Genomic DNA, 24,607 nt, shown 5'->3' with positions numbered 1-24,607 from the left:
CCTGAACTAGGGATACATGTATCCTAACATGCACCTCACAAACAGAACAGACAAAGAAAGCTAGCTTTATGATACCATTTATGAAGCTTTTGGATGTACAAAATAAAATGGTCTCTTAGTTGGAAACATTTATAAAGAAAGTCCAGGGATGCTAGGTTACAAATCAGAAACATTGGCTACCTCTCAGAAAGCAAAGCAGAAATTTGGTAGGAGGAGGTATAAGCTGTTTGGGTGGTTAATTTTTTTTTTTCCTTAAGCTAGGTAGTAGATACTTTAAGGCATTGGTTCTCAGCCTTCCTAATGCTGCTACCCTTTAATATACTTCCTCGTGTTGTGGTGACCCCAACCATAAAATTGTTTTTGTTGCTACTTTGTAACTAATTTTGCTACTGTTAATGAATCACAATGTAAATATCTGAAGGTTTTAGGCTACCCTGTGAAAGGGTTGTGATTCAGATTGAGAACTGCTGGTGTAAGGTTTGCTGGTTGGATGGTGTTTGTTTGTTTGTTTGTTTGTTTTTAACATGGATGGATATTTTACCTGCATGTTTGTGCACCATGTGCTTGCAGTGCCCTAGGAGACCAGAAGAGGGCATCAGATCCTTTAGGATGAGAGACATGATTGTGAGCCCCCTTGTGTTGCTGGGACTTCAGGTCCTCTGGAAGAACAACCAGTGCTCTCAACTGCTGAGCTATCGCTCCAACCCCCATCAGATACTTTTTAATGTGTCCAAAATAATTCATTTTTTAAAAAGCTGTTAGAATTTCTCATTTTCTTATCAATTCATAGAGTAATGTGTAGGACAAATGCAGCTCTAGGGTACAGTATGTCTTAGGGCTTCTGTTGGTGTGAAGAGACACCATGACCACGACACCTCTTAGAAAACATTTAATTGGGGCTGGTTTACAGTTCAGAGATTTAGTCCATTATCCTCATGGCAGGAAGCATGGTAATGTGCAGACAGATATGGTGCTGGAGAAGGAGGTGAGGGCTCTACATCTTGATCTGCAGGCAGCAGGAAGAGACTGCCACACTGGGTGTGGCTTGAGTATCTGAGACCTCAAAACCCACCCCCAATGACATACTTGTTCCACCAAGGCCACATCTATTCCAACAAGACCACAGCTCCTAATAGTGCCATTCCCTATGGGCCAAGCATTCAAACCCTTGAGTCAATGAGGGCCATTTCTGTTCAAAGCACCACACAGTGTAACAGTTCTTGTTAGGTTTGTAAGTGGGAGGTATTATCAGCTGTAGAGCTAGAGATGGAGCTCCTCTGGTAGAGTGCTTGTCTAGCATGAACAGAGTCCTGGGTTCAGTCCCCGGTACTGCATTAAGAAAATATGTTGGCTCATGCCTGTGATCTCAGCACTTGGGAGGTGGATGTAGGAAAATCAGAAGTTCATGATCATCCTTGGCACGTAGTGGGATTGTGGCCAGTCTGGATGTATGAGGCTATCTCAAAAAAAAAAAAAGAAAAAAAAAGTTTATTAGTGAGCTGTCTTTATTTTTTAGTAATATTTCTAAATAATTTGTTTCACCTTTCAGGGCAGCAGCAATACAAGCTGTAAATCCAGTGGGTACTGGGAGGAGGGGGTGGAGAAGAGGGGGGAAGTCATGTCTTTTGAGTTAGCATCAGCCTGGAGGTCTGCAAATGGCTGTAAAAGGAGGCAGGGCATGGTGGGAAGGAGTCTTCAGAGAAGAGAGCGGAATCTAGACCCAGGTCAAGCATGCGTAGGATTTGAGCTGGTAAGGAAGGTCCTGCTGCTTGAGTTAGAGCTCAGAAAGGTGAGTGGCTTAGCAGTGTGAATCTGCAGGCCCCTGCTGTATTTCTAACTTACTTTTCAGCTACAAGGATGGTATAGTGGTGATCATTGACATCAGTAAGAAAGGAGAAGTCATTCACAGGCTTCGAGGTCACGATGATGAAATCCACTCCATAGCCTGGTGTCCTCTGTCTGGCGAAGACTGCTTATCCATACACCAAGAGGAAAACTCGGGTAAGACGATCGCAGGCGCTTCTGGTCTCTTTAGACCTAAAGAACTGAGTGTAGGATTGCGACTTCTGAATTACATGTAAAACTCGAGCCTCACAGATCAGACTAGGAAGGGGAGAACTGAGTTTTGGGAAAGTAACTTTTTTGTCACAAGTGTGTGTTCACTGTAAATTAAAAATAAAATTGCCTTCTCTTTCCTAGAAGAACCCAACATTCCCAATGGGAAACTGATAACAGAAACACCCATTACAAAAGGCTGCTACTTAGCCACGGGAAGCAAGGATCAGACCATTCGAATCTGGAGCTGCTCCCGAGGACGGGGTAAGGTTGATGCCCAGTGTTGTCCTGCGTTCATTTCTGCTGCTAAAAAAAAAACAACAACAAACCAACTTGAAGGGAATAAGAGTGTATTCAGCCAAACTCCAGGTTTGGTTATCATTTTATTATTTTTTTAAAGGTTGATTGGCTTTTATTTTATGTGTATGGGTGTTTTGCATGCACATGTCTGTGTACTATGTATGTGCTCATGAAGACCAGAAGAAGGCATTGGATCCTCTAGGAACGGGAGTTACAAACTGTTCGTGGTCACCATGTGGGTGCTGGAAACTGAACCTGGCCTTTCTAGGAAAGCAACAACAAGTCCTCTTAACTGATGAGCCATTTTTCTCCAGCCCCCTTACCGTCTCTTGTTTTAGAGAAGTCAGAATGAACTTGAAGCAACTAGTTACATCCACAGTGGGGGTGGGAGTGGGGTAGGGGGGAGGGGGGGGAGGAGATGCCTGCGCACCTACTGCTCAGCTTTCTCTGCTCTCAGGCAGTTCAGGACCTAAACCAATGGTGCCACCCATTGTAGGTGTTTCTAGCTTCCTTTCTGTTGCTCTGATAAAAGGAAAGGATGGTTTTATTTCAGCTTATAGGTTGCAGTCTGTCATTGAGGGAAGTCAAGGCAGGAACTTGGAGCAGAAACCATCCAATGGAGGAATGCCACATGGTGGCTCACACCCTGGCTCATGCTTAGCCGGCTTTCTTGTATAGCCTGGGACCATCTACCGAAGGATACATCCCATAGTCAGCTGGGCCCTCCTGTATCTGTTGTCAATCTAGACAGTCCCCCACAGACATGCTCAGAGGCCAAACTAACCTAGATAATGCCTCATCGAGACTCTCTCCCAGGTCTTGTGTGTTTTGTCTCGGTGTCTCTTTCTTTGGTGGCAAAGCTTGTCCTGCTGCAGTCGAGTTAGCTGCTTGTTCATCTTATTCCAAGAACATCATCTGTCCAAGATCTGTTACCAGAAAGTTGTTGACTCTTGTGTCCTGGTTAGAGCTCTCTGTTCTGGACATCTGGCCTTCGTTTCTTCTGTATTCTGGTGTCGTCCAGAAGGCAAGGACCCCTGCTTTGCTGAAGGAGCCATGCCTGCCATGCAAAGCAAGGCTGTCCTATGTCCTAGAACTTGCTATGTAGACCAAGGTGACCTCAGACTCACAGAGATCCACCGGAGAGCAAGATCTTTACTGTAAGAACAGGACTAATGGGCTTTCCTTGACTCTTAAGAATGGAAAAAACCCGAGTTGTAACTCCCAGAGACAGATGCAGGGCAGGTGGTACAGACCCAGAATGCCCACTGTGCACATGATCAAGCTTGCTGCGTTCACATTTTTATTTATTGCTGTTGGGTAGAGGGTATGTGTGTTTGAGGGTCAGGCAGCTCTGAAATCGGTTCTCTCCTCATACCTTTATGTGGGTTCTGGGGATCAGACTCAGGTCATCAGATTTGTGTGGCAAGCACTCTGACCACTGAGCTATCTTGCCAGCACCACCACTTTGTTCAGATGAACCTAAACACACCTCCCCAACTGGACCTCCCAGGACACCTGTCTGAGGATCCCTGAACATTATGGCTGTGCACAGAAGTCCTGGATTCCCCTTGTACAGCAGACCTGATGGAGAGTACTAGAAAGTTCAGTTTTCTGGATTCCACTTGGGATCTCCTGAATTGGATCTCTGAACTCAGACCCTGGCGTGTGTGTTTGTAATGCTGTACTTGTTCTGATGAACGGTACAGCTCTCCGGGTCAGTATGGTGGAGGTTTCCCTGACACTGTGTTGACTGCCAAAAGTGTTGACTGTCAAATTTACCCCATTAGAGTTATAGCCAACTAGGGCGGTGGTTCTCAACCTGGGGGCCAAACCCCTTTGAAGGGCAAATGGTCTTTTCACAGGGGTCGCATATCAGATATTCTGTATATCAGATACTTACATTACGATTCATAGCAGTAGCAAAATTACAGTTATGAAGTAGCAATGAAAATAATTGTAGGTTGGAGGTCATCACAACATGAGGAACTAACTGTATTAAAGGGTCGCAGCCTTAGGAAGGTTGAGAACCACTGCTGTAGGAGAATTCCACTGTCCTGCGATTGTTAAAATGTCAGGTAGGTTCTCATTCTAATTAGGAACTCATTTTTCCACACAAAAATATTTCCATGTGTGTATGTCCATGTGTGTGTGCACATCCATCTACGGACCAATGGATAACCTTTGGTGTTATTTCTCAGGTGCCATTTAAAGACACGAAATCTCACTGACTTGGAATTTAACAAGTCAGCTAGGCTGGATGGTTAAGCCAGAGAGCTGTGCTTCTGACTCCCTAGCACGTGGACAGGCATCTGCTACCATGCCTGGTTTTGATATGGGTCCTGGAGATCAAAGTCAAGTTTCAGTGCTTGCAAGGCAATCACTTTGTGAAGTGGGCTGTCTCCCCAGGCTGTCCCAGACAAAGATACTCTTAATTTTTCATGTTTCCGGATAGCCTGTAAAAGCTTGTTTGGCGTAAATGGCTAGATTGGATTTAACCTCTATCTTAGTGTGTCTCCATAACAAAAGGAGGTGTTCCTTCTTGTGTGCGCACATGTTTGGAGGTGATGTTGGGTGTCTTCCTCAGTTCTTCATGTTTAGTTGTTGTTGTTTCTCTCGGCCTTGTTTTTTGAGACAGGATCTCACTGAACCTGCCCCTGAGTGATGAGGCTAGACTAGCAGCTGGCCAGCAAGCTCCTGGGATCTGCCTGGGTCTGCTTCCACACTGCAGCAGACTACTTCTTTTTAATGGGTGCTGGGGGCCTGAGTTGAGGTCTTCAAGCCTGCATGGCAAGCTCTTCACTGAGTCACCTAGCCCCGGGTTTTACTATAACTTAACCAAACAGCTTGTAGACCATAGAATTGAGGATTTCTGGGAGGGTGAGGTTCCTCTTTCACTGTTTGGAGAACTCATTGACTCTCTTCTAATCTACAGGTATAATGGTTTTGAAATTGCCCTTTCTGAAGAGAAGAGGAGGGGGTGTGGACCCAACAGTTAAAGAACGTCTTTGGTTGACACTTCATTGGCCCAAGAACCAGCCAACACAGCTGGTATCCAGTTGTTTTGGGTAAGTCTTGGGGTTGTGCTTTCTAGTAAATATGTGCTTCATATTTGGAAATTCCCCAGGCTTATTATGTGTTCAGAAAATGGAGAAATCGGTGGCGCACACCTTTAATCCCAGCGCTTGGGAGGCAGAGGCAAGCAGATCTCAAGTTTGAGGCAGCCTGGTCTACAGAGTGAGTTCCAGGACAACCAGGGCTACACATAGAGACTCTGTCTTGGAAAAAGAAAAGAAAATGGAGAAATAACCAGGGTTTATGTTATCATTATAATTCATCTTTTTTTTAAAGACAGGGTCTCACTTATGGCACAGATTGTCCTAGAACTCAGGATCTTCCTGCCTCAGCTCCTCAAGTGCCTCACTTTGCCCAGCCATCTTGGCATGATAAATGAAATGATAGATGGGAAAATTTGTGAGGCCTGTGCTGTTTACTAACAGAATCATGGCTCCCTGGGGTGTCTTTACAGACTGAGCCATCCCTTTGCCTTGCCCACTGCCCCCTCCCCCCCACATGCTAGTTGAAAACCCTAGGTGGTTTGACTTGAGCTGCTCTGTAAACCAGGATTCCCTGGTTCAGTTCATTGGCGTAAGCCACTGATAAAACTCACCTATTTATATGGATATTCAAGAGGGTACAGTTGAGAGTTGCAGGGCAGCATGTGGGAGAGAAGAGGCCTCTCCAGTCCTTCTTTGACTTTTATGGAATCACTGTTACACACATGTAATTGATGAAGCCATTGGTGACCAGCTTATCTTGATCCCTCCCCTTTCTTAACATTGGGCTGGGACTGTAAGTCACTCCTTTATCCTGCCTGGGTCTGCTGAGTGACCAGCCTACATCTTTTAGCCACCTCGAGGCTGCAGCTATCAGCTTCATGTGCAAAAGTTACTGCTTCAGAGATGCAGGCCAGAAAAGAGCAAAGACTATGTATTTCACAGTGCCAAAGACACTGAGAGAATTCCACAGGCTAATTCCTTTCTTTTAAATGGACATACAGAAAAACATGCAAAACCTAGAATGTTAGCCACACCCCCTCCTGACATCTACCACCTCAAAAATGATAAATCTTGAAGTTTGCAAGTTTTGGTTGACTTTTATAAATTAAAGCTAAATATGAAGAGAAATGTCTTTAAAAGCTAGTACATGGACATGGTAGCCCATGCCTAAAATAATCAGTTCTCTGGAGGCTGAGGCAGAACCATCTTCAGGCTAGCCTGGGATATGTAGCAAGATTCTCTTTAAAAAAAAAAAAAAAAAAAAAAAAAAAAAAAAAAAAAAAAAAAACATCTTTTTAAAAGATTTATTTTTATGTGCATTGGTATTTTGCCTGCATTGCCTGTATGTCTGTGTGAAGGTGCCAGGTTTCCTGGAACTGGAGTTACAGACAGTTGTGAGCTGCCATGTGGGTGCTGGGAATTGAACCTTGGTCCTCTGGAAGAGCAGCCAGTGTTCTTAACCACTGAGCCATCTCTCCAGCCCCTCAAAAAACTTTTCAAAAAGGTAGTCCTTGACATTAAAATTTCAAGAGTGAAAGCACCTGTGTCCTTCTCTCCACTACCTTCCAGAGGCTTATTTTTCCCTCCTATAGAGAAAAGTGTGCGTGTTGCAGTTGCTTTGCTTTGTTTTAAATATTTCAAAGAATTCCTTATTTACTGTGTGTGTTTGCACAAGTATGCCATAGCATTTGTGTGGAGTTGAGGGAACAACTTTGAGGACTTGGTTCGTTCTTTCCATCATGTGGATTCCAGAGAGAGGACTCAGGTCAGACTTGGAAGCAGTGCTTTACCCATGAAACCACATCACCGGCCCTTTGTGTTTGTTGTTGATACTTGTTTGTTGGGAAAGGGTATCACTATGTAGTTGTGGCTAGCCTGGAACTCTATATAGATCAGGAGGGTCTCAAACTCAGGGCTCCACCACCTCTGCCTCCCAAGTGCCAGCATCAAGAGTGTGCACCACCACACCTGGCCTTTGTTTAATGTTTGAAGGCTCTCACTTTGTAGTAGAGTTGTCCTTGAACTTGGGATCCTCCTGCCTCAGCTGTCCCAGTAACTGAGTTCAAAAAGGCGCACACCACCACACCTAACACAAAAAGAGTTTGGTTTTTGTTTGGTTGTTTTTGTTTTTCAGGGGTGGGGATAGGCAGGTTCTGTGTAGCTGTGGCTGTCTTGGAACTTGCTCTATAGACCAGGAACTCACAGGGCTCCATGTCGGTCTCCTGAGTGCTGAGATTCAAGAAATGCACCACTGCCACCGCAGATCTATTTGGGCACACATTGAATTTGTAAAACAGCAAGTGTGGCCGCCAAGGGAGGGGGCATGCAGCAGGCCCAGCTGTTGGGTCCGACAGTTTAAGCTGGTTGTAAGCTCTGTCAGAAACTCCTCAGCCCATTTGTAGATTCTGGAAGAGTATTCCCCGTGGCAGACTCCATTCTCCTTGTGAGAGCTTCCTGTCAGGGAGCCTCTTGAGCTGAGAAAAGGACTTAGTCTCTCTCCTTGACCATACTAACCTTTTGGTCTCCCAAGGGACCAGGGAGCATTTATCACATTCTTCTACCACTGAGGTTCCAGAGCTGGCTAGACAACCACAGTGTGACAGCTGGTGAGAGGTGTGCTCTTGTTCTTTCAGAGGCGAGCTGCTGCTGTGGGACCTCACCCAGTCATGGAGACGGAAGTACACGCTCTTCAGCACCTCAGCGGAAGGGCAGAATCACTCCAGAATCGTGTTCAATTTGTGTCCTCTGAAGACTGAGGATGGCAAGCAGCTGCTACTGTCCACGTCCATGGACAGAGATGTAAGAAATGGTTTATGCCATTGTTCAGAGAAGCGGTGTGTCACAGGGCCGGGGTTGGAAGGTGTCTGTCCTCACCCACATCTCCGCATTCCAGTTCAGAGCCCCTGCTGCCAAGTGCACTGCATATGGCAAGAGCAGAGGCTGTGAAGAGCGGCCAGAGGCACTGGTGTGGTTTTTTGAGACAGGGTTTCTCTATGTAGCCCTGGCTGTCCTAGAACTCGCTCTGTAGACCAGGCTGGCCTTGAACTCATAGCCTGGTCTGCCTCAGTGCTAGGATTAAAGGCGTGTGCCACCACCACCTGGCTAGAGACGCTTTTTGGAGACAGGTCTCTAGCCCAGTCTGGCTTTGAATTCCCCATTACCATGAACCTCTGATCCTTTTGCCTCCACCTTCCAAGTGCTGTAAGCACACCTGGTTGTACGGGGGACTGGAGCCCCAGCTTCATGTAAGCAGATGCTCTACCAGCTGAGCTGCGGCTCTAGCCCTGGATTTAGGCATCCTTTTTCTCTTGCACGTCCCCAGGCGTGAAGTGCATGGCTTGTCAGATAGCAGCTCTTGATGGAGGCCATGCACGTTCTTGCAGAGTTGTGAGAGATGGGGTTAGCAGTGCCGTGACCTGGGAGACGGCAAGCCTGGGTTTGACTTGGGAGATGGCAAGCCTGGGTTTGACTTGGGAGATGGCAAACCTGGGTTCTTTATTTCTGACTGGGCTGCAGGGTGTCGATTCGCTGAACACGCCTGGGAGTGGATGTGCTCCTAGAGAGAGTTGAGCTTTGTGATAAATTGCAGATTTGTTTGCTCATAAGAGAAACTTCTTCCAGTTCCCTCTGGAAGAATTAAATCTCGTTTGAAATATTTAATTCTTAACCCCCATTTCTTTGCTTTTTTGAACCTTTACTTTTTTTTAGGTAAAATGTTGGGACATGGCCACCCTGGAGTGCTGCTGGACATTGCCTTCTCTTGGAGGTTTTGCCTACAGCTTGGCCTTTTCTCCTGTGGACGTGGGCTGCCTGGCCATAGGTGTTGGGGACGGCATGATCCGGGTGTGGAATACACTCTCCATAAAGAACAACTACGATGTGAAAAACTTCTGGCAAGGAGTCAAGTCCAAGGTTACAGCGGTAAGGGGACTTCTTGGAGATTTTTTTTCAGATTCTTTTTAGATACTGCTGGAAATCAAAGGATGTTTAAAGGTATCTGTCATGAAGCAAGAACTTCTCACTGTCTAAGCTCTGAATGGTCTAGACTCTTTCGTCAGCTCAGAGTGCTGTGAGATGGCTTAAATGTTTGAGGTGTGTGGGATTGGCTCTGGGTTGTGTTGAACAGTCAGAATGCAGTGATTTTAACTGTTGCTGTTTTTCTTACTGCATTTGTTTGTTTGTTGTGGGAGTCCAGCTCCCACCTTTTGAAGAGTTCTTAGGTAGAGGAGAAAGGAATTAGGAAATGATAGAAAGGGAGACCTAGCTGACAAGAGGAAAGACAGAAACAAAGGATAGCTTCAGGAGGGCCTGGATCAATACCCACCAGCCTCGACCTTTATTAAAAAAGACCTCCCCCTTGCAAGCACACTGTACAGCCAAGTGTAGACCCTTCCAAACACCTGGTAACCACGCCCGTGGTCAAATCATCCATTATACAACCCTGCTGGGTAAAGCAAGCTCAGGTCCTCTGACCCTGAGTTCTCACTAGGAAGCCTCTGTGGGCTCCATAGTTTTGTGTTTTGGGGTCAGTTCTTCCCTCTTCTTGTGGGTCTTGGGAGGTTGAACTCAGGTGGTGAAGCTTGGAGGCAAGTGCTTTTACCTGCTGAGTTCTTATTGGCCCTCTTGCTTTAATCCTTCCTCTTCTTACTAAACAATGAGAATTAAATGAGGAGCAAGAAAGTTTCCCATGCAACGGTCAGGACTGCAGACTGACTCCTTTCCGGGTACTCCTCTCTCATCTGGAAACTTCTCTTGTAGCTATGCTGGCACCCAAACAAGGAGGGCTGCTTGGCGTTCGGAACTGATGACGGGAAGGTGGGATTGTATGACACCTGTTCCAACAAGTAAGTTTGACTCTCCCTCACTCAGTGAGCAGAGCACCTGTGATGTCAGATTGAACTTGAGTTCAGAAACCTGGCACCCCATAAAGCTGTTATAGAGTAGAATCTTTTGGCTCTGATACTGAGGTTCAGAACTCGGAATTTTCTTTAGAAACTTTTTTGAGAGGCTGAGGATGTAGCTTAGTGGGAGAGACCTTGACTAGCATGTACAGTGTCCTGGATTTAATATCTAAGACTCATAAACTGAGGGATAGGGGTGCACATCATTACTTCCAGAATTTGGGAGGTAAAGGCAGAAAGATCAAGGGTTACAGACCAGCGTGATGTACACAAGAAACCCTGTCTCAAAAAGGAAGAAAGAGAGCGAGAAGAAATTAGCTTTCCAGGTGATGACAGTGTAACCTGACTGGTATTTAAGAACCGCCAACATGGGCTGGAGAGATGGCTCAGCGGTAAGAGCATTGGCTGCTCTTCAGAGGACCTGGGTTCAGATCCCAGCACCCACATGGCAGCTCACACCTGTCTGTAACTCCAGTTCCAGGGATCCAGCACTCACACAGACATTCCTGCAGGCAAAACACCAGTAAAATAAATAGACAAAAACCACTAAATAATTTTTTTAAAAAAAGCCACCAAGATAAACCAGTGGCTTTTTGTACAAAAGTTTCCAGATACATACAAAGCTGCAAGACTAGTGGACATTTTCTGTTTATCTGTGGTTCTTGATGTCTCCTGTGATCAGTCTCAGAGATAGGGATATAGTTGACTTGTAGAGCATCTGCCTAACACCATAAAATACAAAACAAAGATGAAGCTGGGCATGGTGGTACATGCCTTTAATCCCAGCACTTAGGAGGCTGAGGCAGGTGGATCTCTTGAGTTGGAGGCCGGCCTGGTATATATAAGGAGACACTTTTCTCAAAACAAAAACAACCAAAAGCAAACACAATGTGAAGGTGGTATTCTGTATAGTTGTAAAATCCTGTTACAACTGAGAAAGTTTCAGACTTTTGTGACACACTGACATCTGGAATTAAACATATTCTGGATATTTTCTGTTTTCTGATATCATTTCTGTTGGGTTCTTGGTTGTCTCTTAGCTGTCCTTTTCTCTGTAATACTCACTTCTTTCCATAGTATGGGTGCATTTCCAAATCTTAGCACATTTTCTAACCTCTTTATCCTGTACTTGTCTGGCTGTTTCTTTTTGGCTGGAGTTCATCTCCTGATGCCAGTTTTTCTGTTGCCTACTACTTACTGCACAAGTTGCCTGTCTCTGAGTAATCCTTAGCACGCTGTCTGGATTCTAGAAGAGCCATGAGCCCAAGTGTGATATGCTGTACGTGTTGTATATGGTCTTAGCCTTTCTAAGGAGTGTGAAATAGGGCTGGAGAAAGGGCTTAGGGGTTAAGAGTGCGGGCTGCTCTTCCAGAGGACCCAGGTTCTGTTCCCTGCACCCACATGGTGGCTCACAGCTGTCTGTAACTCCAGTTCCAGGGGATTTGATGCCTTCTGACCTCCATGGGCACCAGGCACATATTTGTTACACAAATGGATACAAAATGCCCATGTTCTTAAAGTCAAAAATAACTTTAAAAAAAAAAAGAATATAAAGTAGCTTATGAGTAACTTTTTGGTTTTTGGAGACAGGGTTTCTCTATGTAACAGCCACAGCTGTCCTGGAACTTGATTTGTAGATCAGGCTAACCTCAAACTCCTGAGTGCTAGGATTAAGGGCCTGTACCACCACTGCCCAGCTGTAATCTTTTTTTATTGTTGTTCTGAGACAGGGTCTCGTCCATAGTAGAGGCTGACCTGGGCCTCCTAGACCTTCTGTCTCCACCTTTGGTGGTCTAGGATTATAGGCATGATCACCTTATGTAATGTGTTTACTTTAGTGAGTTATCTGACACATACTAAGTCAATCTCTTGTGTTCCTTTGCCTTTCTTATTTATTTTTTTCTTTTTGAAACAGCATCTCTATGTGTCCGGGGCTGACCTGGAACTCCTAGGGATCATCATGTCTGGCCTCCTTTGATCTTTTTTGACTATGACTTCTAGGGAGTTCTAGGGTACATTGGAGGTTTGTATTTTTGGCTCAGACTGTATATTGGACTCAGCTGCCCTGATTCTTTTTAGACTTGCTTATTCAGTTCAGCAGCCCCTTACCACACACGGCTAATGGTACTGAAAGTGATTGAAATTACATGAGTTTAGAAATAAAGGTCTTCGTTTACACTGGCCGCATTTCAAATCACAAGAGTAGCATATGGCTCAGGGTGTTCCTTTCTGAATGTGGGAATGGGGTGGAGTCAGTGTTCCCTGGCATAGGAAGAAGCTGGATGATGGTCTCAGTGTGTGTAAATAAAACTCTGCAGGAACTCATCCATGTTCACTAATTGCATCCTGCTGACTGCTTCCACACCACAGCACCCACATGGCTGCCACGCCTGACCTGCCAGTGTCTCTATGGGAAAGGATGCCAGAGCCATTTTACTACAGGGCTACCCTCTCTGCGTGCCCTTCCTCCCACTGCCTTACCTCTCTGTCGCTTTCTCTTCTTTGCTGTGCTAGGGATCTGTCCTAGTTACTTTTCTACTGCTGTGATAAGACACCATGACCACGGTCACTTACAAAAGAAAGAGTTTAATTTGGGGTTCACAGTTCCAGGGGGTGAGTTCATGACCAGCATGGCAGCAGGCAGGCATGGCGCTGGAGCAGTAGCTGAGGCAGGGAGAACCAACCTGGGAATGGTCCTGCCTTTTGAAACTTCAAAGCCCATCTCCAGAGACACACCTTCATCAGGGCCACACCTTCCCAAACAGGACCAGGAATTCAAACATAGGAACCCATTGGGACCACTCTCATCCGGACCACCATAGGCCTCATGAGTGCTAAATCATCCAAGTCAGTTCCCCAGTCTGTGTGCAATGCTTTAAGTATTTGTATAGAACCTGTGTCTGCTTGATTAGTTCTCCATTTTTGCTGAAATACTGTTTCAAAGGAGTATATGACCAAATAAAACGACGTTGATATAAGTAGCACTGAGTCATCCCATAAGCTGAGTGGTCGGCCGACCAGAAGCTAAGCCGTGAGGGAGGACTGAAGGTGTCACTGATAGGAGTCAGGATGGTTTATTTTGTTGCTTTGAGCCAAAGGGGTTTGTACTGTGGGTGCTGTAAGTGTGTCTGATACTTCAGTGCCATGCCTCCTTCCACGCAGGTTCTGGACTTCTAAATCCATACCTAGACTATGACTGACTCTAAAAGTCCTAACAGTGATGTTTTTTCCCAAGAAGTCAAGCCTTGATGCCCCTAAGAGCAAGAGCCCCCTGGAATACAGTAAAAAGCTTTAGGGATCTGTCTTCTTTCAGGTTTTATTGCAGTTAAAGAATGTGGTACTGGCTGGAATTGGCTTGGTGTTGCATACCTCTAATCCCAGCATTCAGGAGACAGAGGCAGATGGATCTCTCTAATTCCAGGGCAGCCAGAGCTGTGTTGTGAGGCCCTGTCTCATGGTGGGGTTGGGGAGGGTCTAATGGTAGAGGGGGGAAGCAAGGTGGCCTGTCATCCCTCAGGTTGGGTGATTATGGCTGTCACGGCCTCTGTACTCCTTCATAGCTACAGAAATGCCAAATGCTAGGCGTTTCTTTACTGTTGGCTCTTTAGAGAAACAGAACAGAAAAATGATTCTAGCTGGCCAGGTGGGTGGGTGGGCAGTGCACTCGGGACTTGTTTCGGTGGTGGACATTATTACATAGTAAGTTAAGTGTTTGCTTTTTAACAACCAACTATTTGAGGCAAAGATAAATTGTTTTTCTCTAATGCCAACAACCACATGTACAGGAAGCACTTTTCAAAGAAAGATGGTCTGTTTTCTAATGGGCCTCTTTATTCAAGTCATCCTGTTTTCCCCATCCACAGACCTCCACAGATTTCAAGCACATATCATAAGAAGACTGTGTACAGGTTGGCTTGGGGGCCACCAGTCCCCCCAATGTCACTTGGTAAGTGTGAGTCATTCTTAACACACATGAGTATATTCTTCCCCTTTAATTCTAATTAGGGTCTGAAAGCTGGTGTATGTCTGTCTGTGTGCATGTGTGCACCATGCCTCCAGGAGTCTGTGAGAGCAGCAGAGGTGGGTGATCATGATGGATCAAGGAAAACCTTGACTCTCGTCTCCCCCAGCTCTGGAATATTGCTCATCTTCCACTGCACAGAGTAACCGCAGGCTGGGGGCTGGCCTTGGATTTGTGTCTCCCGTAGCCCGCCCTCCTCACTTTCCTACCCTGGCTGCTGCTGCTTTCCCTAAAGTAATGTGTCTTTCTCACTATCTTTAAAATGAGTCACAAGTTTTACACACTCGTTGTGCGTGGATTCCCTAGCACTAGCCTTGTGTCCAGAGTAGAGTTGTGTGACAGACAGGAGGCTGGCTTTACAGCAAGGGCTGTGCCCTGGGACCCTCCTTGGTCATGGGAGTCCTGAACTCAGTGTTTGCACAAACAGTACGATTCTCGTTTCTGGAAGAAAAACCACATGCTTTTATTGGAGACCTTAACATTTTCTCTGATCACATCTCTAGTGTCACTGCTCTTGAATGTCAGACGAGCCTTTGCAGTGAACACAGTATCTCAGAAGTTAACAATAGCTTTTTCTGCCCACAGTTTCCAGGTTGGTATGAGGGTGACTTTATCCCAACATGTTAGATCATTTCCCACCTTTGGGTGGGACATGAAGACGGATGTTAACAGTATGGTGTGCGTGCTAATGATGTTGCTATGGAAGCAGCTACCCTGGTGAAGTGAGACACTCAAGAGTTTTCCTTTCCCAGGAGGGGAAGGAGATAGGCCTTCCCTGACCCTGTACAGCTGTGGAGGGGAAGGCATTGTGCTGCAGCATAACCCCTGGAAGCTCAGCGGAGAGGCCTTCGACATCAACAAGCTCGTGAGGGACACCAACTCCATCAGAGTAAGTTCCAGTTGGCTGCAGTCCATTCCGCTTCCTTTGGTTTTTTTCTCCTTACTCAGACCGTCTGTAAAGATGCCATCATGCTTAGCCAGACTTCTCAGATAGTTGATAAAGCTATTGGTGAATTTGTGGCTTGCCTGTTATACCTTGGAGATACTTATCATTGAGTAAAGCAAAGAACTGTGTGGAGGATGCGGGGACTCATCGCAGTGGTAATGATAAAAAAATCTTCCATATCCTCACTGTAAGGCATCCTTTTTTGTTTGGGTTTTTTGTTTTGAGACAGGGTGAACCGTATGTACTCCTGACTGGCCTGGAACTCCGTATAGACCAAGCCGTCCTCAGAGTCACAGAGAGCCACCTGCCTTTGCTTCCCCAGGGCTGGGAGTAAAGGTGTGCATCCTTTGGAAGCTAACCCTGTTGACAGTGGCTTCCTGTGGTTGTGCTCAGGCCTCATTTGGTCTTCTCTTTTGATAGGATGACTTCCTGTTAGTCCAGGCTAACTTCAAGTGCCTGACCTTCCTCCCTCAGCCTCCCAAGTGCTGGATTACGCACGCACACAGAGTCACACATGCACAGTAATACAAGAAGTCTCTCGGGTCCTTTGCCTGGATCTCACATTTAATCACATTTGCTTTACCTTTGTGTCACTGTGTTTGTATGACTCAGCTATTTTTCTTCCCTTCTTTTTTGAGACAGGATCAAACAAAACCCAGGCTGGCCTCAAGCTTGGTTCCTGCCTCCACCTCCCAGGGGTTAGGATTACAGGTGTGCACCACAATGCCTGCCTTCTACAATTGTCCTTAAGTCAAATCAGAAATGTTGAGGTTCTTTACCCTTGCAAAGAAGCAGTTTTAATTGTTGCTTCTCGTTTTTGTATGCTTACCACAAGGTAACATAAATCGTAAATCATATTTGATTGTATTTCATTTTTTTCAATGTTGTTTGGATGTTAACATCCAGTAATGAACAAAATTCCTGTCCTGACAAGATTTTAGTTGAGTGACAGCTGAGTTTCTGTGTTAGAGTTCAGAGGATTCTGCACAGAAAATAGAAATTTGAAATCCCTTCACATAGATGACTTTCAAAAAGCTGTGGGCATGTATGGAGTAGACATAAGAAACAAGTAAGAAAAATAGGGTCATGGGGCCAATGAAGTGGCTCAGCAGGTAAAAGTGGTTGCCACCAAATCTGACTGTCTGAGTTTTGTGCAGAAACCTACATAAAAGTGGAAGGAGAAACCCTAATCCTAAAGCTGTCTTCAGACTTCTACATACACACCCCTGTGCTTGTGAATGACACACACACAATAAAAATATTTTTAAGAAAAAGAAGCATGCGCACAAGGTCCTGACAGGCCCCAGAGGAACAGCTGATCTGATTTTGAGCAGTAGACTTGTGGGGAAGTGCTGGGGAGTGTGCCGTTTGCTAAGGGGACTGTCAGGGTAGAAGGAATCCTCTTGGTTAGCTTTACTCTGTACTTACTGGCCTCTGTTCCATTAAGAAACTGTAGTCAGAATACTTGTTCTCTGTAACTCTTTGGCTAAATGTGGTGTTAGTCTAGAAAACTGCCCTTCAGAATTAGAACATGTTTTAACCCCAGGGATGTTTTCCCCCTCATGATGTTATCGACTTATATGATGAAGAGTGGAAAGAAAATGTTTACACCCGTGCCTGGCTTGTTTTGCTTTCTAGTACAAGCTGCCTGTGCACACAGAGATCAGCTGGAAAGGAGATGGCAAAGTCATGGCTCTCGGCAATGAAGATGGGTGAGTGTGTCCTTTACAAAAAGTTCTATTATTGTAGCGTTCCCTGGCTGGCCAAGGCTTTCTGCAGTGCCCAGTGGCGGTTCCATTGTGTTCTGTGTTAGGATTCCCTGTGGATAGCTTCAGCTGATCTGGACTCTCCGTCTTTGTGAAGACAGAATTATTTGAATCTTTACAGCTCAATGACAGTGTCTGACTACACTGTGCTGGCTGCTGGAGTCTCGCTGGGTTTTGTCCATTGTTCACTACAGTCACAGCCCTTTTCCTTCAGACATTAGTTCATCATTCTCACCCCCACCCCCACCTTCAGCTGGTTCCTGGTGCTGTGAGAGAAGGACCCCTGCCCGGGGTAGAGTGAAAAGAGCAGGGGGCGGCTTGTGACTTGACCAGCCATCATCCTCACCCTGCTGTGTCTTGTTCCAGGTCGATAGAAATATTCCAGGTTCCCAACTTGAAACTGCTCTGCACCATCCAGCAGCACCACAAGCTGGTGAACGCCATAGTCTGGCACCATGAGCACGGCAGCCGTCCAGAGCTGAGCTGCCTCCTCGCTTCGGGCTCCAACAACGCAGTCATCTACGTGCACAACCTGAGAACTGTCCTAGGTAACACTGACGTCTGGGCTGGGGCGATGCAGGCTTTGAGAGGAGCCTGCCCTCCTGCCTGGGCCTGCTGAGCAAGCGCAAGGTTGTGGCCTTGCGTTCCTTGTCCAGCGGTAATCTGGATTCTGTGCCTGGGGGAGATCCTTTAAAGTGAAGGTGAATTATAGACGACGCCACAAATAGATTTTTTTTTTTAAAGAGGAGGGAATTTATGTTGGATTTCTTCTGGTAAAGGAATTGATAGTGATGGAAACACAGAACAGTTGTTCCGTCACTGTTCCTGCAGTTTGGTTTTATCAGGTATTTTCTCTTGAGTAGCTTCAGATCTGTTCCTACCTACTGTTACTACTGTGTGAGTGCAGGCATGTCCAGAAGGAGGTGCTCTTGTGTTGGCCTTTACCTACACACTTCCTGTGGTGGCCTGTGTGTCAGGCCCTGTTAGTGAGCTACATTCTTCTTGTTGTTGTTGTTTTTTGAAGTCTTGTTTTGAGCTTATATCATTTTTCTCCTGTTTTCTCCCTCCAAACCCTTCCGTGTACCCCCTAACTCTTTCAGATTCATGGACTTGTCTTTCTTTGTTGTTACATATACATTCATAAATACAAAATTGCACTCTTCCCAATCCCTTTAATGTTATTTATGTGCCTGTGTTTTTAGGACTGACGATTTAGTGTTAGATAACCAGTTGATGGATTCTTCCCTGGGGAAGACTGTTTCTCCTTTTCTCAGCAGTTCTTAGTTGCCTATGGTTGTTTAGCGTTGATGCCTCATAAACTTTCTCCCTTCTCCATTAGTTATTGGTGTCGTATTTGTTCAGTCATGTTTAGGTGGCTATATTGATTTACTTATTTAGTTATTTATTTAACTTTATTTTATGTGCATGAAGGAATCAGATTCCCTGGAACTGGAGTTACAGACAGATGTGAGCTGCCATGTGGGTGCTGAGAATTGAACCCAGGTCCTCTGGAAGAGCAGTCAGTGCTCTTATCCACTAAGCTGTCTCTCCAGCCCCTTTTTTGTTTGTTTGTTTTTGTTTTCTTTTTCTTTTTTCTTTTTCTTTTTTTTTTCTTTTGGAGCTGAGGACTGAACCCAGGGCCTTGCACTTGCTAGGCAAGCGCTCTACCACTGAGCTAAATCCTCAACCCTTTTTTTCAAAACAGGGTCTCTTTGTATAACAGCTCTGGCATTCTGGAACTTGCTTTGTAGATCAAGCTGGCCTCGAACTCACAGAGATCTGCTTGCCTCTACCTGCAGAGTTCTAGGACTAAAGGCATGCGCCACCACTGCCCAACTGTAAGCTACATTTATTTGGTTTTTTTGTTTTTGATTTGTTTTGAGATACGGTTTCTCTGTGTAGCCTTGGCTGTCCTGGAACTCACTCTGTAGACCAGGCTGGCCTTGAACTCAGAGATCTACCTGCCTCTGCTGGGATTAAAGGCATGCACCACCACCACCACCACCACCACCACCACCACCACCGTCCAGCTAAACTATATTCTTTCTTTTTTTTTTTTTTTTTTTTTTTTTTTAAGATTTGTTTATTTCTTATGTATACAATTTCCTGTCTGCATGTATCCCTGCAGGCCAGAAGAGGGCACCAGATCTCATTACAGATGGTTGTGAGCCACCATGTAGTTGCAGAGAATAGAATTCAGGACCTCTGGAAGAGCAGCCAGTGCTCTTAACCACTGAGCCATCTCTCTAGCCCCCTGGCTAAACTACATTCTTAATCACTGAGATCTCACAGAGCCTTCCTTGCCTCTTGAGATATCCTGTCTTCTGTGCATTCTTTCTGTGGCCATTTGTGACTTCTTCCTCTTGCCTTTTAGAGAGCAATCCTGAGTCTCCAGTGACCATCACAGAGCCCTTCCGGACCCTCTCGGGGCACACAGCCAAGGTTACCAGTCTGGCGTGGAGCCCTCATCATGATGGAAGGCTGGTATCTGCTTGCTATGATGGCACAGCTCAGGTACTGTGTGTCCTTGAGCCTGAGGTCTTGACTTACTTTGAGGGGGAGGGCTTCTAGACAGGGTTTCTCTGTAACAGCCGTAGCTGTCCTGGAACCACTTACTGTAACCTACACTTTCTCCTCTTCCCTCTGTTTTGGGTTGTTTCATTCCTCTTCTGTCATTTACAGAAGGGCTGAGCTAGAAGACACTGTAGTTTCCTCATAGCGCTTAGCAGGTCACTTGTGACTTATTGTCAGTGTGGGGAATTCTGATTACTCTCAGTGTGGTGGACCCAAGTGGCCCCCAAAATCTCTACCAAATGAACACAAAGATTTTAGCTAATTGTAGGCATTCTTTTTGTTGTTGTTTGGGCTTTTACTCCTGGGTCTTACTATGCAAGGGAGGCTGTCCTCAAACTCTTTGTATTTTGATTTGGTTTATTTTTTTAAATTAACAGTGTGTGTGTGTGTGTGTGTGTGTGTGTGTGTGTGTGTGTGTGTCCCCCTAGGAAAACTTACAGGAGTTGGTGCTCTCCTCCCATCATGTAGGTCCTAGGGATTGAACTCAGGTCATCAGACTTGGCAGCAAATGCCTTTTCCGATGAGACATCTCACCATCCTGTCCTCAAAGCTTTAATCCTCTTGCTTCCCCCCTTCCATGCTGGAACTGTAGGTGTGGGCCATGTGAGATAGTGTTGTCACATGACTGCTTTAGATAAATGCAAATCGTGAAAATCAAAAGCCTGTCATGAGTTTATTTTTAATTGAGCAACTAATGCTCCAGAGCAATGTATCAATTGTTCTGTCTTACTACTGTTGGTTCTAGGTGTGGGACGCCCTCCGGGAAGAGCCTTTGTTCAATTTCCGAGGACATCGAGGCCGGCTGTTATGTGTGGCATGGTCCCCAGTGGACCCAGAATGCATCTACTCGGGTGCAGATGACTTCTGTGTATACAGATGGCTGACCTCCATGCAGGACCATTCCCGGCCTCCTCAAGGTTGGTCAGGTTGAGGTTATGGAACCCACACTGTTTTTTCTGAATCCCTTTCTCTCTGCCTTAGTAATTGTTGCTCTGACTCCACCCAGCATCACCCATGACTTCCAAATTGTAGCAAGCATGGCTGTGCTCTTATCAGGGCTGTTAGACATCATGACTCACTAGGAGGACTTTGGGAATGAAGGCACCTGCAACATCTTAGGCCAGAAAGAAAGGTGTGCTCAAATCCAAGTACAAAGAGCAGCTTGAAGGGCCCCGCCAAACAAAAGGGAGGCTGTTGACAGGAAGGGTCAGCAAGATGTCTAAGAGTGGGGGAATTAGTCAAGATTCTCTAAAGGAACAGAACTGACAGAATGGAACACACATACACACACACACACACACACACACACACACACACACACACACACACACACGACTTACTAGAGTGGCTTACAAGCTGTGGTCTGAGTAGTCTAGCAATGGTTGTCTCCAGATAGAAAGGCCAGAAATCCAGTAGTTATTCAGTTCACGAGACTGGATCTCTCAACAGTTCCAAATTTGGTGCTGGAGTCTGGAAAGATTCCTAGAGAATTGCTGGTCTTCGGTCTGTGTTGGAATCTTAAAGAAGTAGGTTCTAATACTGACAACAGTGAGGGCAGGCAGGCAAAAGGCAAGGGCCTCCTTTTTCCATGACCTTTTATATAGGGTGCCACCAGAAGGTGTGGCCTGGATTTTAATAGGTCTTCTGACCTCAGATCCAGTCAAGAAAATCCCTTAAAAAGCCCAGAGGAGGTGCAAGCCCTTAATCTCAGCACTTGGGAGGCAGAGGCATGAGGATCTTTGTGACTTCAAAGGCAGCCTGATCTACATAGCAAGCTCCAGGACAGCCAGAACTACATAGAAAAACTGTCTCAGACAAATTAAAAGAAAATAGAAAGAAAACATTGCTCACAGGAGTGCCTCCGCTTTTTGGATTGGTCAAATTGGCAATCAAGATTGGTTGTCACAGCCAGGCTGTGGTGGCACACGCCTTTAATCCCAGCACTCAGGTGGCAGAGCCAGGCGGATCTCTGTGAGTTCGAGGCCACCCTGGTCTACATAGCGAGATCAGGACAGGTACCAAAACTACACAGAAACCTTGTCTTGAAAAAAACAAACTAATAATAATAATAATGTATGTGCATACATACTAATTAGTAATATGTATATAGAGCCCACAACAGACTAATGTGTGGATACCACCAAAGTCCAGCTTGATAAACTATGAGTTTTATTGGGGTTACTAACAAGAATATGGGTGAGGGGTTACTAACAGGAGCAGAAATGACTCAAAGACAGCTGCATCATCAAAGCCCACCCCAGCATGGGTGAAGCTGGAATCTGGAGCACACTGTGTGGCCTGCAGGCAGCTCACCAGGTTGAAGGGTGTCTTCTCCAGGTGACTCTTCTGAACCTCCTTCAGGCAGCTTGGCTAGTTTCTGCTTGTTCCAGGCAGCTGGGCTAATCCCAGAGTCTTGGCAGTACAGCTTCTGCTCTGGCTGGAAAGGAGGGACCTAGTGAATCCTGCCAGTTTCAGGGACTTCCTGAAGCTTTTTTGAGTTCTTTACCTTCCTGTTTAAAGGAAGAATGGAATGTATCAGTCTTAGAGGAAACTGCTACACAACATTAGGTATAAAGTGCTTGCTGGTAAGCCTGACAACCTGAATTTGATCCCTAAGATTCAAGTAGTGGAAGGAGAAAACCAACTCTTACGAGCTATCCTCTAATCTCTCTCTCCTCCTTCCCCTCTATCTATCTATCTATCTCTCCCTCAGAGACATATTCATATAAGTAATTTTTATCATTTACATGTGAATTTCATAAATTTATAAAAATAAATGTAAATTATATATATGTGTATATATATATATATATGTGTGTGTATATATATATATATATATATATATATATATATATATTTTGAGACAGGGTTTCTCTGTGTAGCTTTGTGCTTTTCCTGGATCTTGCTCTGTAGACCATGCTGGCCTTGAATTCACAAAGATATGCCTGTCTCTGCCTCCCTAGTGCTGGGATTAAAGGCGTGCGCCATCACCACCCAGCTTAAATATTTTTTATTTAAAGAAAATAAACAAGGGAATTGTATTTGCAGCTACCAAAAATTAACTGATGCCTGGCATGTTGTTTCCCTACCATAAACAACTAGAAACAGGAGATAAAGAAATATACCCCCAACTATGACATTCCCCATCCTCCTACAGTATTGTAAAAGAATGCTCAAATTAGCTTTGTCTGTGGTCAGAAACTGCTCAAATGCTAGTGGACCTGTAAGTGTATCCTTACAGAGGAAATGTTCATAGGCGTAAGAAGGAGGTTGTAGGCTGCCTATGTATACAGAACTACTTCAGCCCTCAGAACAGAAACAAAGAGCAGCTGCTGATGAATGCAGCAAAATGGATGCATTTCTGACAGGTCCCACTGAGCAGATGCAGCCAGGCCCAGGGGACTGCACAGGGTATGTACTGTTTCTATGAAACCCTAGAGCAGCTAAAACCCAAACTTGGAGCCAGGGCATCTACGAGGTGGAGGTCTCAGGTCAAGAAGACGCTGCTTCATATCTGGTCTGTGCTGCGAGTGCTGGGTTCCAGTACTGTGACTCTGTCAAAAGCAGTTGAAATGTGAAAAAGATAAAAATGACTGTAAGCAAATGATAAAAGCTTTAAGGAAGGAAGAGGGTGGTGTTAGATGCTGCGAACTAGTAAGTGCCAGGTGCATGGGAAGTGTACTTTTCAGGTGCCAGAATCACATGGGCCTCTCCTGAGAACCAGTTCTGTCCAGCAGTGCATTCCAGCCAGGGAAGTCACAAGTGCCCACTTGGCATAGTGACAGTTCCGGTCAGGAGTCTGGTGCTGGAACTAGGGAGTCCAAAAGTGTGGCAATGGACAGCAGCAGACACTGTCGGGGCACCCTCTGATCACATCTCCCAGGTACCCCAGAAGGGCAGTGTCTCTGGGACCACTTGCATCCCTTGAAAAGTGTGGGCAGCCATGAGTGGAATTAGTGAGATTCCAGGGGGTTGACTGCTGATGGAGGTGTAGCTGTGCAGTCGTGGAGAAGGAGGCAGGAGGGTGTAAAGACTGTCAGAAGAGCGGTGGGTGATTTGGGAGGATTTCACCAGGGCGCTTCCCACCCACAGTGTGTATTTAGTCTAGTCTTGTTTCTCTCGTGGTCTCTGTAGGGAAAAAATGTATTGAACTAGAGAAAAAACGGCTCTCTCAACCGAAGCCAAAGCTCAAAAAGAAGAAAAAGCCCACGTTGCGACTGCCTGCAAAGCAAGATTCCTCCATTGGCAATGAAGAGGAGAGTGCGAGGGAGAACTCGGGACCTGTTGAGAACGGTGTGTCGGACCAGGATGCCGAGGAGGAAGCCCAGGAGCCGGAGCTGCCGCCGTCTCCAGTGGGTAGGTGCTTTGAAAACCCGCCTCTGGTGTCTTGAGGGAGCAGGCCCTTCCTCGGTGTGTAGCCTCTGTGTCGATGGAGACTTTGCAAACCGTGTTACCATCGTTGAAAGGGGTTTGTTTGGTGCCATTTTTAATATTTGTTTTTGTTTCATGTGTATGAGTGTTTTGCCTGCAACTATGTACCACAAAGAGTACAGTGCCCATGGAGGCCAGAAGAGAGCATTGGGTCCCCTAAAACTGGAATTAGGCACAATTGTGAGCTGCCGTATGGGTGTTGGGAACTGAACCCAGGTCTTTTACAAGAACAGCCAGTGCTCTTAACCTTTGGGCCATCTCTCTCTCCATCTTTAGAAGGTCTAAATGCCACTTTGAAGTGTTAGAAGAGATGTAGTGCGTGATTGGGGTGGAGTCAGTAATATACAGGAAAGATTTAGCAGGAAAGATTTAGATGGAAGAAGAGCTCTGACTCCAGAGAATTGTCCTGACCTCCACATACACGACAGAGCACATGCAGTGAGGATAATAATTGTAGATGCCTTTGTATCAGTAAGGGCTACACAAATTATCCTTTGCCTCTGTAGGTCAGAAAACAATTTGTGTGCCTAGCATTGTGACTGTCCTGTGTACCTGTT

The 24,607-nt window shown here is 45.6% G+C and overlaps 1 protein-coding gene across 4 annotated transcripts in view; it reads left to right on the top strand.

The window, feature by feature from the left end:
- The window catches only part of Gemin5 (gem nuclear organelle associated protein 5), a 48,778-nt gene that overhangs the window by 3,468 nt on the left and 20,703 nt on the right, over positions 1–24,607 (top strand). For 2 of the 4 annotated variants that reach the window (XM_028863171.2, XM_028863170.2), the window contains exons 4-16: positions 1,850–2,001; positions 2,203–2,319; positions 5,288–5,420; positions 8,045–8,210; positions 9,120–9,332; positions 10,170–10,255; positions 14,176–14,258; positions 15,086–15,222; positions 16,918–16,991; positions 17,412–17,593; positions 19,420–19,559; positions 20,365–20,536; positions 23,754–23,975. In XM_028863171.2, coding sequence (XP_028719004.1) covers positions 1,850–2,001; positions 2,203–2,319; positions 5,288–5,420; positions 8,045–8,210; positions 9,120–9,332; positions 10,170–10,255; positions 14,176–14,258; positions 15,086–15,222; positions 16,918–16,991; positions 17,412–17,593; positions 19,420–19,559; positions 20,365–20,536; positions 23,754–23,975 — 1,877 coding nt within the window. Of the gene's footprint in view, positions 1–1,849; positions 2,002–2,199; positions 2,320–5,287; positions 5,421–8,044; positions 8,211–9,119; positions 9,333–10,169; positions 10,256–14,175; positions 14,259–15,085; positions 15,223–16,917; positions 16,992–17,411; positions 17,594–19,419; positions 19,560–20,364; positions 20,537–23,753; positions 23,976–24,607 lie in introns of all 4 variants that reach the window. The other 2 variants (XM_028863169.2, XM_028863168.2) reach the window with 1 other exon arrangement.

The sequence above is a fragment of the Peromyscus leucopus genome, chromosome 8b, assembly GCF_004664715.2.
Source record: "Peromyscus leucopus breed LL Stock chromosome 8b, UCI_PerLeu_2.1, whole genome shotgun sequence".
NCBI classification, from domain to species: domain Eukaryota; kingdom Metazoa; phylum Chordata; class Mammalia; order Rodentia; family Cricetidae; genus Peromyscus; species Peromyscus leucopus.
Note: the sequence above shows the minus strand (reverse complement) of the source record. Positions and strands in the feature narration are given on the sequence as shown.